The sequence below is a fragment of the Marmota monax genome, unplaced genomic scaffold (assembly GCF_021218885.2).
Source record: "Marmota monax isolate L192 unplaced genomic scaffold, Marmota_monax_Labrador192_F-V1.1 WCK01_AAM20220418_F8-fsc00130, whole genome shotgun sequence".
Taxonomy (NCBI): Eukaryota; Metazoa; Chordata; class Mammalia; order Rodentia; family Sciuridae; genus Marmota; species Marmota monax.
In genome coordinates, this window is record NW_026693244.1 from 1,825,427 (window position 1) to 1,841,381 (window position 15,955).

Sequence of the window (15,955 nt, forward strand, 5' to 3'; positions counted from 1 at the left end):
GTCCTGTATTCATATGTGAACATAAGAAAATTATGTCCAGTTCATTCTACTGTCCTTTCCTATTCCCATCTCCCCTCCCTTCCCTTCATTCCCCTTTGTCTAATACGGTAAACTTCTATTCTTCCCTCCCTCTCTTTATTGTGTTTGTTTTAGCATTTTTGATTTATTTCATTTAAAACCATTTATGTTAAAATGTCTATCCTAGAATTTCTTTTAAAATTCTTTTGTTTCTAGTTTATATGAATTTAATCTTTTACTTTCAAGTGTAGGAGGACTATTCTGAGATTTGTTTTAGAATATATTTCACGTTTCCAAGAAAAAGTGTTTGACTTCCTACTCCAAAAATGCTGTTTCCCTTTACTAATCAGAGCTATCTTGCTCATATGTTTATATCCACATCTGCTAGAACTTTTTTATTTTCCTGCTCTAATTTCATTTGGCTACAGTTTCACACCACAGATATAAATGTTTTTCATATTTGTAAAGTAGAATTGAGGTGTGTTAGATTTACTATTAAGAAATAAGATAAAATTTTCTATACCATTAAAACGTTTTGTTTTTTTTTCAGCCTGGTGTGTGCTGTGAGTTACACAACTCAGGGTGGAGAAAAAATGTACTTTAGAAAATTCTTCAAATTTCAGGTATTGAGTATGACAATGATAAATTACTTTTTAGGTACTTTTTATCTTCCTAGAAGTGTAGTAATTCTACTTATCTGGAGAGAAAATAAGCTTCAAATAAATCAAATATTTCACTTCTTGGGTTTGTGGTGTTACTACTAATCTGAAGTCAGACCAAATTAAGTTGAATAAAGGCAGAGAAATTAGTGTTGCCAGTGTAGAGTTATTATAATGAAAGAGATTTTTTCCAAAGAAAAATAGCTTGTTTTCATGTCTTGGAAAAACACAGAAGAATCTAAAAGAGGGATAAGTTAAGAGTCAAGTCCACATACGATGAGTGTGAGTAGTGTTAAATTTCTAAAGGAATATTTAAATGAGAGATTATTCACTTGAGGTGAGTGGATCAACCTTCCTTCAAGGGGTTCATGAATCACTGGAATTTTAAGTACAATATTGTATTAAGACAAAACTTTCAACGACCTCCAAAAATAGATAAAAACTACAGTTTAACACATATGTGCGGATGGTGAAATGAAAATATCACTAATAGATATTTAAGTGCAGGTGTAGATATGATGGTTTGTATTTTTTTATTCCTCTATAATTGCAAGAAAAAGTACTATTGCTAGAAAAACTATTTTGTCATTGTTTTACTGCATCAGTAATTTACATGCCTTTTAAAAGAAAATTAAAAGTTTCAGTTACTTTTTTATAGTTTTTGTTATATATAATATTAAAATGTACAGTACATAAAATCGTTTTTTTATTTTTTTTTTTTAGTTGTAGATGGACACAATATTTTTTATTTATTTATTTTTATGCCTCACATGTAAGAGGCAAGCGCTCTGCCACTAGGCCAAAATCCCAGCCCTTAAGATATGTTTTTTTAAAGCAATTTATTTTTTTTTAATACCTTTATTTTATTAATTGTTATGTGGTGCTGAAGTTCAAACCCAGGGCTTCACATGTGCTAGCCGAGCGCCCTACTGCTGAACCACAACCTCAGCCCTAAAATATATTTTTGATTTAACAAAATGTTTTGAAGTAAACAGCCATATCATTATCACCCAGTCAAGAAATAATGGTAGCCTTTCAAAAAAATACATTGGGGATTTTTTTTTTCCCAAGAATATTGCTTACCTACTAAGAAGTCTTTTTAACAATTCAGATGGGAAATGGCTTTGACAAGTGTAAACCCTGTAATTTAAAACAAACAAAAATACTCAAATGATAAGAATTTCCTAATTAATATGCTTTATGTAACCAGGTTCTCAAACCATTGGATGTGAAAACCAAATTTTACAATGCAGAGGTAAGTGTTGGACACCTAATGAGATTTCAAGTTAATCATTAAAATAACATTGGAAACATGAGGTTATTGCATTTCTTTTTACATTAAATTGTTGGTAAGACTAAATTATTTGTGAAAAATGAGCATAAATTTCAATTAAAATTTAAATTTCAATGATAGGTCTCTTAATTTGCTGTTTCAGCCTGCATGTAAGCAATGTTTCTTGATTTCTAATCTCATAATTAATTCTGTAAGACCTTTACCCCTTCATTAAGTGACTGCTATATAATTCCATTTAATGGTATTGCTATTGCTTAAAAACGCTAACAATCTGTAGAATACTTAATAGTGTGGTTCTGGACATTACAAAAATTGAAATAGTAGATCTAGATTTAATATTTCTGTGGGAAAATATTGACAAGTAAAACACAGCACATTAAATTCTTCCCTGGAAAGTCAGTGTGCCAGCCAGAGTTGGGTTGCTGAGTCTGCTGGATGGCTTTAAAAGCTCCTTGGGAGAACCGAGTTTGGCAAAAATAGAGAAAGTAGTTAAAACTTAGAATAGAAAATAATCTACGTTGTAGCCTAACAAAAGAGAGAAAATAGACTTTGCCATATGTGAAAGGATTTATTGTGTGGATTTTTCCCCCAAAGAATTCTACTGTAGCTTCTAGAGCTATACAAAAGTCTCTTGACAGCCCTTTTACCTCACTGAATTTATCAGTGATAAATTCAAAAATATCCAGCCAGGGTCTGGTGGCAAAAACACGTATTCTTAGTAACTCAGAAAACAGGAGGATCCCTAGCTTAAAGCCAGCCCAGCAACTTAGGTTCTAAGCAACTTAGATAGATTTTGTCTCAAAATAAAAAGGGCTGGGAATGTAGCTCAGTGATAAAATACCCCTGGGTTCAATCCCCAGTACCAAAAAGAAAAAGATAAATATATATCTAAATACAGTAGTTTAAAATGCAGATTATGTTTATTAATTACTTTAAAACCAGATGATGATTAGACATTTGCAGTCATGTTAAGTTTGATATGTATTTTTACCAGAAGCACTGGAGATTTTACTCAGTACAGCATTTGAATTACTCAATATAGCATTTCAATTGCTTTCCTGTCAAAGTTAAGGACCCTAACCTGCTGCAAAGGCCTATTAGGAGAAAAGAAGAAGAAAAATACACGTAATAACCAATCTTCCTAGAATAGTACATAGTAAATCTAAAATGAGAATTGTATAAACGTGCTACAATATAAGCACGTGTGCTACAAATTGAGAACTTGGAATAGTCTGAAAAGAAGCTTTATGGAAGAAAAGGGGAACTAAAGTCTGGAAGAAATGGTTGTTGGGCACAGACATATGTCAAAGCAGTGAAGGGATTCCAAGCAGTTACCAATGGACATAGGATGTTAAGTACATGGTAAAGAGGGTACGTATTTAATGGAAAAGGATTAACCTCATCAAGGTGATTACCAGTTAACATTTCTCTTTGGAGATTAGCAAATTGGGATATTACATATTTATTCCATGTTTTTTGTTGTTGTTGTTGTTGTTGTTATCAGTAGCATACTATTGAGCATAGCTATTCAGTTTGGTGAATTTTAAATACTCTTATCATTTTGCTGGAAAAGTTTTCATAGTATGAGGGATTTGCTAGAATAGATATGTTAGAAAATTTAAAAAACAAATGGGGTTGTAGGAGGTACTTTTTTTTTTTTGATTGGCCACTAGGAAGAACATATTAAACATATTTTAGGTTTTCTTTGTTAAAAACGTTTTACATGGGGTGAGGCTGTGACTCAGTGGCAGAGCACTTGCCTGGTATGTGTGAGACACTGGGTTCGATCTTAGCACCACATACAAAAATAAATAAAATAAACGCATGCTGTCCATCTACAACTATAAAAAATTTTTTTTTAATGTTTTACTTTAAAATATTTGTCTTTGTGTGTGTGTGAGGTGTTGGGGATTAAACCCAGAGCCTTGTGCATGTGAGGCAAGCACTCTACTGATCTATATCCCCAGCCCTGTCAAGTAGTCTTTTGACACTAATATTCAGTGATTTGCAAGTAATTTTTCCAATAGCTAGTTATTGTGTAAATATTATAGAAGTTAATGCTCCCCATAAAGGAAAACAATCCATATTTTACCACACCAAGTAATGTTTTTTTTTTCATTAACTTACATTCTCTTTTAATCTATGCTGTTTTGATAATCACAGTAATTTATTTGCTGCCTTTTTCAGTTTACATATATATATATAAGCATAATCTTTAAATTTTGCCAACAAACTTAAGCTAAAAAATATTTAGTGAAATTTTGAACTTTTGAAAATAGATATTTTTTTAACAACCAAGAATGAATAAATATCATTTAGGGTCTCTTAAAATTTTCGGTATTACTTGTTAGGGAAACAAATACTGTTCAGTCAATAGAATGAGGCAGATTCTGCTGACCCTGACTTTGGAGTTAGTAAACCATACCATTATCAATAGGTGATGCTTATTACTCTGTGCTCTAGTCTTTGTGCATTGACTATTATTAGCTCCACGTGTGTGTATCAAGCATTCTTTTAAAGCTGTTTCTGATAATGCTAATATGTGAATCACCTAAAGGAAAACAAGTCATATGAAAAATTTTGTTGTAGTCTCTAAGATAGGAAAACCTTGAAAGAATATTGGTGAGATTAAAAGCTAGGATTTAAACATTTGGTCACCTGCTGGTTACAAGGAGCCCCATACTAGGTACAAAAGAGAAAAAAATACAAACTGAACATCTTCCCAATTCTCAGAGAACTTGCATCTCATGGAGGACACTGACATGTTTACAATATAAACACCTCTCCCACATACCCCACTCCATTCATGAAGTATGCTTATGCTCTGGGAACATAGAGGTAGATGAAGAATGATTGCTGGCTACACATTTAATGAAGGGACATGACATTTGATGAATAAGTAGCTTAAAAATACAGATTTTTAAAAGACTGAAATCTGTAAGCAAGAGGAGAACAAACTCCCACTTGTCTGGAGTGGTGTAAGCTGCCATCATTTCCTGAAATGTGATTCACTGGGCTCTAATCACCCAAGATATTTATTTTAAGAAGGATTCCATTATCAGATAAATTTAGGAGAAGCTGTACATTGTAAATCTATGCTGAATACAGAGTTCAGTATTTACTTATCCTAAGTGTCTACTAAAAATTACATAAAAAGTATGTAAGAATTTATAGAACTAGAAAAGCATGGGGATGTACCTCTCTGCCCCCAAATGTGCCCTTAACTATATTTGCTTCTGTTTAATATTGAGTCATAGTGTTCTTCTCTATTCTATTGTCATGTAACCTTAGCAGTTTCATCTTTTTAGAAGTTTGTCATATTTATGTTGCTTCCTGTTTACTTTCTTGTTTACTAATGCTGTCTTGTTTAGTAAGTTAAAAAATGCAAAGATGCATTCTATTTTAAAGTTATTCTTTTTCTTTAACATTTAACTCTAATTTTTCTTTTTTATTTTTCCATTAGAGTGACCTCAGTTCTGTGGTAATTTGATTTTTTATTATAAACTTATGCTTTTCTTACTCACCACCTTTTGACTCTGCCTAATTAATCCCTCTTTACAAAACATAGTGGAAAAACAGTTAGTTGTGAACAACACCTGTGTCATTTCAGAAAGACATATTTTGAATGTACTTTTTATATCAATTGTCTTATTTTGCAGGAAAATATAAGAGGTTAAATTGTTATATTGAAACATTTGCATTTTTAATGTTTCTTGTTCAGGTTTTATTATTTTTTTAAAGGCATGTTAACCTTGTTTAAAATAATTCTGGGATTTTCAATACATTAGAATACCTTACTATTCTCAATCCTTTAAGTAGACTTATACAATTGAAATTCATTTTCTGATGTACAGTGTTTTTTGTTTTAAGTCTGGGTCAGGTAAAAATGGCCTTTAAGCAGAAGAAAAGTAAATTTTTCCAAGTTGGATAAAATAATTTTTTCAATTTCCTATTCATAATAAGCAGCATTTGCTTATATCACATTCTATATGTAGTAACATCAACAGCCTTAGCACTTTATTAATTTTTCAAATGTCAAATTACTTTATACTAACTGTTCAAACTAACTTGATTTTCCATTATGCTGCTTGTTTTTCTTTAATTTTACCTAAACTCTTCCTAAATTCATGCAAAAATTGCATTTTTTAAATTGAAATATGGGTCTGTGGTTATTTTTAAAAAGCAATGGATTTATGGGATATATTTAATTTTTTTTTTTTTTCAAAAAGTAACAGATAATGCCCTTAAGTGGTGCATTGTTTTGATAAATCATTGTATTTATATTTTTATTTGAGTATAATTCCCACAGACTAAAGAATTTGTTTTATTTATAACTTCATCATGATATTTTTGCAAATGATTTCCATTTTCCTGGCTTTAGTGTTAAAAAAAAACTTCAGAAGTGCAAAATTATTTTGATCAGAATTCACATGTTATTTTTCTGTGTGTGTATACATATTATTATGAAATTTTTGAAAAAAATAATTCTTGAATACCCTTAGTATATAATTTATCATATTAGTCTGTTTCAAAGATAAACCAAATTAGTCTCTTATTTTTCAATTACACAGAGAAAAATAACCAAATGACATAAAAGTAAGCATTTTTCCATAAATTAGGGAATTAAAATATGTGTAAAATTAAGTATTTAAATTGCCTATTGACTGCAATATTACTGAATAACATTAGTTTTCAAATCTGCCACTAAGGCTATAAAATACTTTTGCCAGATTTAAAAGCTCTAAGATTATTAGGCATAATTCACATATTTCTTTCTTTTTCCCCCTAAATATACATTTTTAATGAATTAAGAAATCACTAATGACCACCTACAAATTTCTTAATTTTATAAAGTTAAATCCTATAATATTATAAAATGGATTATTCCTGGTAATAGTGGTCACTAGACTATCTAAACTGATGTAATATAATTGAAATTATATTATGCTGGAATATTATAATGAAGCCTAGTTATCTTACTATATAGTCACATTCATCATACTAACATTCATTTTAACATTTAAATACCTTACTAGCAGATTGAGAATTTTTGTGAATGAAATTCCAGTTAAATAAATATTTTTGGATGGTAATATAAAATATTTCCTAATTATCCCATATCCATTGTTTGACAAGGTATCAGTTGACTAACACTTGACTTCGCCCCTGTTAATTATGTTAGGATGAAGGTTTCTTGTATTAATTATGATAACTTTAATTTGCAGGCATGAACTAATCACATTTGTGGTTTATATTTTCTTCATATACATAAGATATTTTTGTTGGTAAATATTTTAAATAGCATCACATTTTGGTGGATATTTTCTTTCATATCCTCAGACTGATGAAGTATTTCTTGAAGCTCAGATTCAGAATATTACAACCTCACCCATGTTTATGGAGAAAGTTTCATTGGAGCCATCTATAATGTATAATGTAACAGAATTAAATTCTGTCAACCAAGCTGGAGAATGGTAAATATGAATTATGAAATGTTCATTCTTGTCTTGAAAGATTCATGCTTTTTTTAACATCTATTACTCTTGAATTGTTTTTTAAATAATTAATACACTTTATTTTTGGAGTTTTTTAGGTACACAAAAATAATTAATAGGAGAGTTCACACATATTGTCCCACCCACCCTGCCCTTTTCTTTTCTATTTATTTAAGAAATAGGATCTTGCTATGTTGCTCATTCTGGCCTCATATCTCTGGACTTAAGCCATCCTCCTGCTGCAGCATTTTAAGTAGCTGTATCTACAGACATAAACCATTGTGCAGGGCTCTCCCTGTGACACATTAATATAAGTAATGTGGACCAGTACAGATACCTAGCAGTAACTAAAGTCCATAGTTTACATAAGAATTCATTCCATGTACTATACATGATATTGGTTTTGGCAAATATATATATGGCATGTATCTACCACTACTGTATTATAAAAAACAGTTTGACTTTCCTAAAACTATCCTATGCTGTATCTATTCATCCCTCCCTCCACATAAAAATAAAGATCCTAGTCCTTTTGCATTTTTGTTCAAAGCACTTTTTAATTCTCAATTCAACAAGGTAATCCTGAAACCTGTCATTGTTATCCTGCAAGTCATAAAACTAATACATGGGAAGGAATGGTGGAGAAGTAGTTAGAAAGCAAAAATTAGTGTGATTATGAGTTTGAAAAAGAAAACACTCTGAACATAATAAGGTGGATATAGGAATAAATGATTTTAATTATTTTGTGAAAAAGAAATACATATATCCTTCTACAGCTAATGTAGAAGAGAAAGAAACAAATGTAGGATTGATATTGATACAGACAAGGAGTTAAGTAGGTGGGGAAAGTATGTGATTTTCCTACTTTATACAGTTGTGGTGGTTACACATAGAAAAATTCATAGCCTCCTTTGCCTGAGGAAAACAGTAATTTTCCCAATCTTTTCCAGATCTTTTAATTCATTTTGAAAATGATTACCTAGTTTAGAATGGTATGTCTCAGCCAGGTACAGTGGTGCACAGCTATAATCCTAGCAACTTGGGACGCTACCGCAGGAGAATCGCAAGTTCAAGGCCAGCTTAGCAAGGCTCAAAATGAAAAAGGCTGGGGCTGCAGCTCAGAGGCAAAGCATTCTTGGTTTAATCCCTGGTACCAAAAAAGTGGGAAGGTAGTATGTCTTAGGACTCAGGGCTGTGGAAATAGCTCTGTGGTAGAGTGCTTGTCTAACATGTGCAAAACCCTGGGTTCAATCCCATCAAGAGCGGGGAGGGGAAAGTTTCTAAACTATTTTCTTTGATAATTTTAGAAAAAAGGGATACTCTTAATTCTATTGCATTTTTTTTTCAGTCAGTTGATACATGTCCAGGTTTTTTGTTGTTGTTTTATTTTGGTACTCAGCATTGAACTCAGGGGCATTCAACCACTGAGCCACATCCCCAGCCCTATTTTGTATTTTATTTAGAGGCAGGATCTCACTGAGTTGCCTAGGGCCTTGCTAAATTGCTGAGGCTGGCTTTAAACTTGCCATCCTCCTGCCTCAGCCTCCTGAGCCACTAGGATTATAGGTGTGCACCACTGCGCCTGGCTACAGGTCCAGTATTTTAGGTAATAGATTCATTTCATTGTAAACAATCTCAAGATTTTCCATGTTGATTTAAAAATATTAAAATAAATGTATAAAGAAAAATAAATGTATGTATACTTTTTGTGTTGAAACCACTGACCTCTTCTATTCTAAATCTTTGAGTGGTAAATCATCCAGTTCCTATCATAAAACAAAAGAACAATCACAGCAGTGGCTTTTCTTTTAAAAGATGTTACAGAATTTTCTCCATCTTTATCTCTACCCCTCTCAGTGTATCAACATTTGGGTCAAGAGCATATTTGCAGCCAATGGATACACGCCAGTACTTATACTGCCTAAAGCCCAAGAAGGAGTTTGCAGAAAAAGCGGGTATCATTAAGGGAGTTACAGTAATTGGAAAATTGGATATTGTATGGAAAACAAACCTTGGTGAAAGGGGAAGGTTACAAACCAGCCAACTTCAGAGAATGGTGAGTCTGGAAATAATTTCAGTGGGGGTTTTGGGGAGAGGCAGGGGCAACAAGAAGTTAGAACAATTTAAGTTTACTTAGGTCTATCACTAGAAGTCAGAGTACTATAAGAGGTACTAATATTACTAAAGAAAAGACTAATATAATAGTTTAATTTATTTTTAAGGAGAAAACTAGTATGGAGATGAGTGATATGTGCATGTTAATTTATCTTTAACACATGACCTTTTTTTTTTTTAACTTTACCAAACATTAAAATAACTGCTTATCAATTGTTCCTTCCTTTGGTAATTCATGCTCACCATTTGTTTTTGACTTTATTATTATTTTTTTTGTAATGTCCTGAAATTCTTGCACTTTCTGCATACACCTACTTAGTCTATACCTCTTTTTTAAGATGTTAAAAATCAGAGGCATCAGAAACTCAGGTGAGTCACATTAAAGTCATCTTGTAAGTGTTGGTTGGATGTTTTATCTAAGTTCTATCCGAGAATACAGATAGTTACCAGTCTGGTAATTTTTTTTTTCTTTTTTTCTTTTTTTTTTTTTTTTTGCTAGTGAGAATTTGCCACAGGAGCCTTCCTTTATGCTATTTCCTAGTCTGACATTACCTAAAATTTACTTTTATTTCATCGTTTGAGGCAATAATTTTTTAAATGATGATTATGGTCACTGAGCCTATTTTAAGCTGTAGCAATTAGTTTCCATCTTGACATCACATGTTTCAAGCCTTGATGTTTTTATACCCCTTTCTTGCTCAGGTGTTTTGGGAAAAGATGTGATTTTCTACCTGGCTTATTTCAAAGTGATTTCTCATGTATTTTTTCAGGTGGTAACCTTGCCTATTTAGAGTTATGTAGGCTGAAACTACATAAACATTGAAAAACATTCCTTTGAAGTCAGGTGTCCTGAAATTTCTTTACTGATTATTTACCTTTAAGATTCATCTTAACTCTGATGAACCTGGATTAATTATGACAAGAACAGTCCAGTTCTGCAGAGCTGTTCCACAGCACCAAAAGAAGTTAAAGTAAGGGAACAATAGAATGAATTAGAAGTGTTTTCTCTGAACATCAGCTTAGAGTCCCAACCTCTGTCCAGAGTAAATGTGCTGGTATGATACTTTGTGAAAACTGAAAAGCTTTGTAATAGATATATTTTAACTGTGTTGCTTGTTCTGTTAAGGCTCCAGGTTACGGAGATGTTCGGTTGTCTTTGGAGGCAATCCCAGATACCGTAAACCTAGAAGAACCTTTTCATATTACCTGTAAAATAACTAACTGCAGGTAATGCCTATGTTTGTAGTTGGGTGTCCTTTCCTTCTCCCCTATCTAAAAGAAAATTTTTGATCTCTTAAATATTCATCATCTCCTTTTTAAGTTTCCTCTTGACATGTAGATTTTCTGATGTTTATGTCAAATACTGTGAAGATCTTCATCTTTTAGCAGTATATTACATATCTTTGAGATCCTATTGTATTATGCATTTCCCGTATTTTTCATTCATTCATCATACACTAGGTGGGTGGATATTGTTTACATTTACACCTTGAAAAAAAAAATCGCTAACATACCCTTTGTGCACAGAAAAGAAAGCCAACTCAGAGGTTGAATTTTTCAAGTTCAGAGTTAGAATACATGGGACCAGGGTTTGAAACCAGGTGTATTTGACTTCAAAGTCCATGTTCTTTTCACTGTTTAAATTTTCTTCACACTTCAGATTACTAAAGCATGAACTATGGGTTCTCATGGAATTTTACAGATACAAAATATTAAGGTAGGGTTTTCTGAAGCATATACTTGAGCTATATCTTTAGTATTAAGAAACCAAAACTTGGTTATGAATATAATATAAGGGATAATCATAGGTTGGAAAACAGTTTTGATAATAAAGAGAGAAGAAAATGTAGCTATTGAGAGGCAAAGAAACAGGGCTTTGAAGTGAAAATAATAATAATAATTTAAATCCCAATCCTTTCACTTTTGCAAGTACTCATATTACTATTTGATGTGTCTGATTTGTTGGGGTAATTTGATAGTATTGCAAATGTTGAATCCCATCCTCTATAGTTTGAATATATAATCCTTTAATTCCATATCTGTTCCAGCCTTTTGCTATTAGTGAAATGGAAAATATTCATATATTCAACAAATACGTGAAATAAGAATGAGAAAAGAATATGTTATGGATTAAATTCAGAAATACCTATTTCCTCTATGAAGTTACCTAGATTTTCCGAAGCATAGTTAATCATGTTTCTCTGCCATTGTAAATTCTACTTTAGTTTTTTAGGAACTCTTACAAATAACTTAGTTTCTTCCTTAATGATTTGTGAGTTAAGAAAAGCTGTCTTACTCACTTTATAAATGCAGTTTATGCCACATCATAAGAGCTCAGTAAATAGCAAGGCACCCAAGGCAAATAAACTGTGCTCAACAGGTATGTTAGGGAATTTTTTTGTTTTTTCAAGGTGTAAGCAAATCAGTTTATAACTGGCAGTGTAAAAGTTTGAAAGTTAATTTATTTTTTGACCTTCACTTTTAACTTTTCATGATTCAAATAAGTTTTCTAAAGGCACTTAGATCTTCAGCTGCCTCATCTATAAAAATATGATCCCCTCCCCCACATACACACAATACACACAGAGAACATACATACAGTATGTACAAACTTTACTGGGTGCTTATGGAATTTAATGAGGAAATTTATGTAGTACATCGAACCTAGTTTCTGACATATAGTATTTAAAATGTTAGGGAATAGAGACTATAAAAGTTAATGTCATCAAGTCAATATGTCTAAAAAATGAATAAACTAAAATTTAAATAAGTATTTGAATGGTGGTATAGGAGACTGTCTTTCATTGTGAGCTTTTTGTCATACTTTTGCTGGATGACCTAGTGACAAGTCTTTTCATAGTAAATAAAACCATAAGCAAGCATGAATAGTATTTACTTCTTATGAATCTTGTCATTTTTCTAAGTTGTATGCATGCTAAAGGGACAGATCGGTTTTCAAAAGCACTAGACCAGACTCTGTTTCTCATTTTCTTTCCTGTAATAGAAATAGTAAGAGTACAATGAAACAACAGGAGGCACAGAAGTTTCCCAGAGAAATGGCAGTCATTAACAAATTAGCACTAGGGAACCAGTGTTCAACAATAGAATCAGAAAACTGATTTCCAGCAGGCAGATTAGGTTAAAGCCATTTTAAGCCTCAGAATATGCCATCTCCTTTCATTTTCCTGACTCTCTTAATATAAAAATGATAAATAGCTTTTCATTTCTCTTTGTTTTGTTCTCCAGCATACCCAGAAAGCAAATTTACTAAAAAGGAAAAATAAATAAATAAAGGAGAAATACTAATATCTCCATGGGAAATGAACAAGATTTATTCCTGTTTTTCTGATTCCCCCAGCAGTGAAAGGACGATGGATCTGGTTTTGGAAATGTGTAATACCAGTTCTATTCATTGGTGTGGTATTTCAGGAAGACAGCTTGGAAAGCTGCATCCAAGTTCTTCTCTCTGCCTTGCCCTTACTCTGCTGTCTTCGGTACAGGGACTACAAGTATGTTCTCTTTTCAATGATTTCAAGTGTATGGGGGCTAATTTATAGTCATTTATTATAGCCATATTTTCTCTAATAATTATCAGTGATTAAAAACTGAGGCCTTCATCTTTCTCTCAATAGAGTGTTTCCGGCTTAAGAATAACAGACACATTCTTAAAGAGAACATATGAATATGATGACATCGCACAAGTCTGTGTGGTATCTTCAGCCGTTAAAGTGGAAAGCTAAAGGAAATTCCCAGTGTTATGCTTTTTTCATTTGTTTTCACAGAACTGCTTTCTGTATTTTTTTCACCTTTGTGAAATGTTCAAATCAAAAATAAGTATATATTGTTTTTCTTTCCTGTAAGTTAAAATATTAAATATTTGTTTTGAGAAGAATCAATTTTATCTTGTGAGTTATATTCTTAAGTGGACATTTTTATGTTTTCTGTACTTTGCTTCATTTTAGGTGACCTTTGGACTTTGTTCTACAAAAGTTCTATATTTGAGGCCATTTGTCCTTAGCAAGTACCTAGAACAGTAGTCAGCAAACTTTTTTTATAAAGGGCAAAATACCAAATATAGTGCAAGAGCAGCTGTAGGCAAAAAAAAAAAAAAAAAAAAAGCACAGTGGTATTTACGAAAATAGGCAGCTTACTGGATCTGACCTGTGGGTGACCGTTTGCTGATCTCAATCTGGAAGATAAAGTTGTTTATTTGAATTTTAGAATTCTCACAATACAGAAAGGATTGTTTAAAACAAATGGGGTAGTCCCCTGTAACCTGATAATTTGCTAACACAGTATGAACTTTTCTAGTTATTCTCAAAATCATTGTATTGGTATGTGTTGTGTTTGTGTATACATAAAAATAAATCTAACTTTCAGATACTGAACAGCAGATCAAAATTCATTTATTTCTTAGTTGGTTGTTGATTTAACTTTTCACTAAAATGCCTAATAATGACCTAATTCTAAGCTACAAACTCCTAGATTTTTCCCATTGAAAAATGAACTGTTTCCATTACACATATTTAAAGGAGTCCTACCTTCTAATATTTGATTTTAAACTCTAAATCATGTATTAATATTATAAAACTATCTCTGCATGTAATCACATTTATGCCATGAACAAAAACAGTGAGAGAAATAAGGCTCTAAACACTTTGCAACATAAATTTAACAAAATGTTTCACTGTTTTGCCAGGGGAAAAAAAGGTTATACTCCTAAATAAAATCATCCTATTTCGTAAGCTGAAATTCAAGAATGTGTAGTTTCTTAAATGTAAGAGTACATTAAGTCAAATACAAAAATTGGTTTTTCTTGAATGCATAATTTATTTATTGCCATGACAAATTTTGCTCAAAATGAAAGCTATATTCAGAAGAGTTGCCCCTCAAATAAGAGTTAATGAGATATCTATGCAAAATAAAGTGCAAGCAGTGTAAAACTGAAGTATTCATTCTTCCAAAATGACTTAAGATTAATCAAATGATGAAATAAGACTATAGCCACTGCACTGGGTACTTTGATTGTTTTTCAAGCATCTTCTCATGACTGGAACCTGTTTCATTCTTTCAAACTTTAACATAATAGTCAATTTAAATCTGCTGTATACATTGACTTAAGTACAGTCTCTTCTATTTATAAGTAACATTATTTAAGTAATGATTAGATAATGCCATTTTAGAAAGGATCTGTATTCAACTTATAAAAATCAAATTAACAATTTGGTACATTAAATGAAAATGTCACTTGCATAAAAAGGACATGTTCTGTTTTCTATAGCATGGTTACAGCTACTACAATGAAATGTGTGTAATGAAAGTCAAGCATTCCTTATTAGAATGTCTGTATATAAAGATTTATTTTAATGCCCTCTTTTTTTCTCTGAGAAGTGACTATATTTTCCAGACAAGGAATAATAATATTCTCTATAATTTTAAAAATATCTAGTACAATCAAATCACACAAAACTTTCTTGAAATGGCTTCTAATGCAATGATTCCAAAGTGATGAAGGGACCTGAAGAGTAAAGCTGGCTTGCCTTGAATGGAATCCACATAAGTGGACAGGTGTCATCTAGATTGACAATATTTTGTTTTGGGTGATATATTCTCAAAGAAACAGCATGAAATGGAACACACCAGTTCCCATAATTTCATGTTAAAAGAATGGCTCCCTTTAACTACAGATGCTAGCACATGAAGGCAGTGTTTTAAAGTGTTTTCTTACTATTCTCTTTGATTCTGTTATCCAGGTACCACTGGCCAAAATAAAAAAAAAAAGAGATGGAAAGTGTTTCTTCCTCTTCTGTTTCCTAGAACACAATGAGTAGATTTGATGTTAATTTCTCCCCTATGTGTTCAGTAGAGTTCACCATTAAAGTCATCTGGCCCATAGTTTTCTTTCTTGGAAGGTTTTTATCTATAAACTCAACTTTGTAAAATATAGGTCTATTCAAGCTGTTTCTCCAGTGAGCTTGGGTAGTTTTTACCTTAGAAAGAATGTCTGTTTCATCTAAGTTGTAAAATATATAGATCTAGAGTTAGTCATAGTGTTTATAATTACCCTTTTATGTCTACAGGGTCTCGGGTATATCTGCTTTTTTTTTTTTTTTGCTCTTTGTGCTAGAGATGTATAAACCCACCATTTCCCATAATCTCTCTGCCACTAAGCTACATCCCCAGCCCTCCTCTTTAATTTCTGATAATAGACTATTAATTTGTATATTCTATTTTCATAGTCAGCTACAGGCTTATCAAATTTTATTGATCTAAAAGAATATTTAATGCACTCAAAATAGGAATGCTGAATACATTAATTTATTAAACACTGAATAAAAATGACTAGTTTTAAGGATCAGCTTTGTTCTTTTTAA

At 31.9% G+C, this 15,955-nt stretch overlaps 1 protein-coding gene across 4 annotated transcripts in view; it reads left to right on the forward strand.

Annotated features, from left to right (window-relative positions):
* Trappc13 (trafficking protein particle complex subunit 13) overlaps window positions 1-13,969 on the forward strand; it is a 33,803-nt gene extending 19,834 nt beyond the window's left edge. The window contains exons 7-14 of one of the 4 annotated variants that reach the window (XM_046456169.2): window positions 569-641; window positions 1,888-1,932; window positions 5,435-5,452; window positions 7,312-7,445; window positions 9,324-9,522; window positions 10,708-10,808; window positions 12,940-13,090; window positions 13,214-13,969. In XM_046456169.2, the coding sequence (XP_046312125.1) occupies window positions 569-641; window positions 1,888-1,932; window positions 5,435-5,452; window positions 7,312-7,445; window positions 9,324-9,522; window positions 10,708-10,808; window positions 12,940-13,090; window positions 13,214-13,321 (829 nt within the window). In that variant the 3' untranslated portion in view covers window positions 13,322-13,969. The remainder of the gene's footprint in view (window positions 1-568; window positions 642-1,887; window positions 1,933-5,434; window positions 5,453-7,311; window positions 7,446-9,323; window positions 9,523-10,707; window positions 10,809-12,939; window positions 13,091-13,213) is intronic. The other 3 variants (XM_046456170.2, XM_058583068.1, XM_046456172.2) reach the window with 3 other exon arrangements.
* Window positions 13,970-15,955: the final 1,986 nt, after the last annotated feature.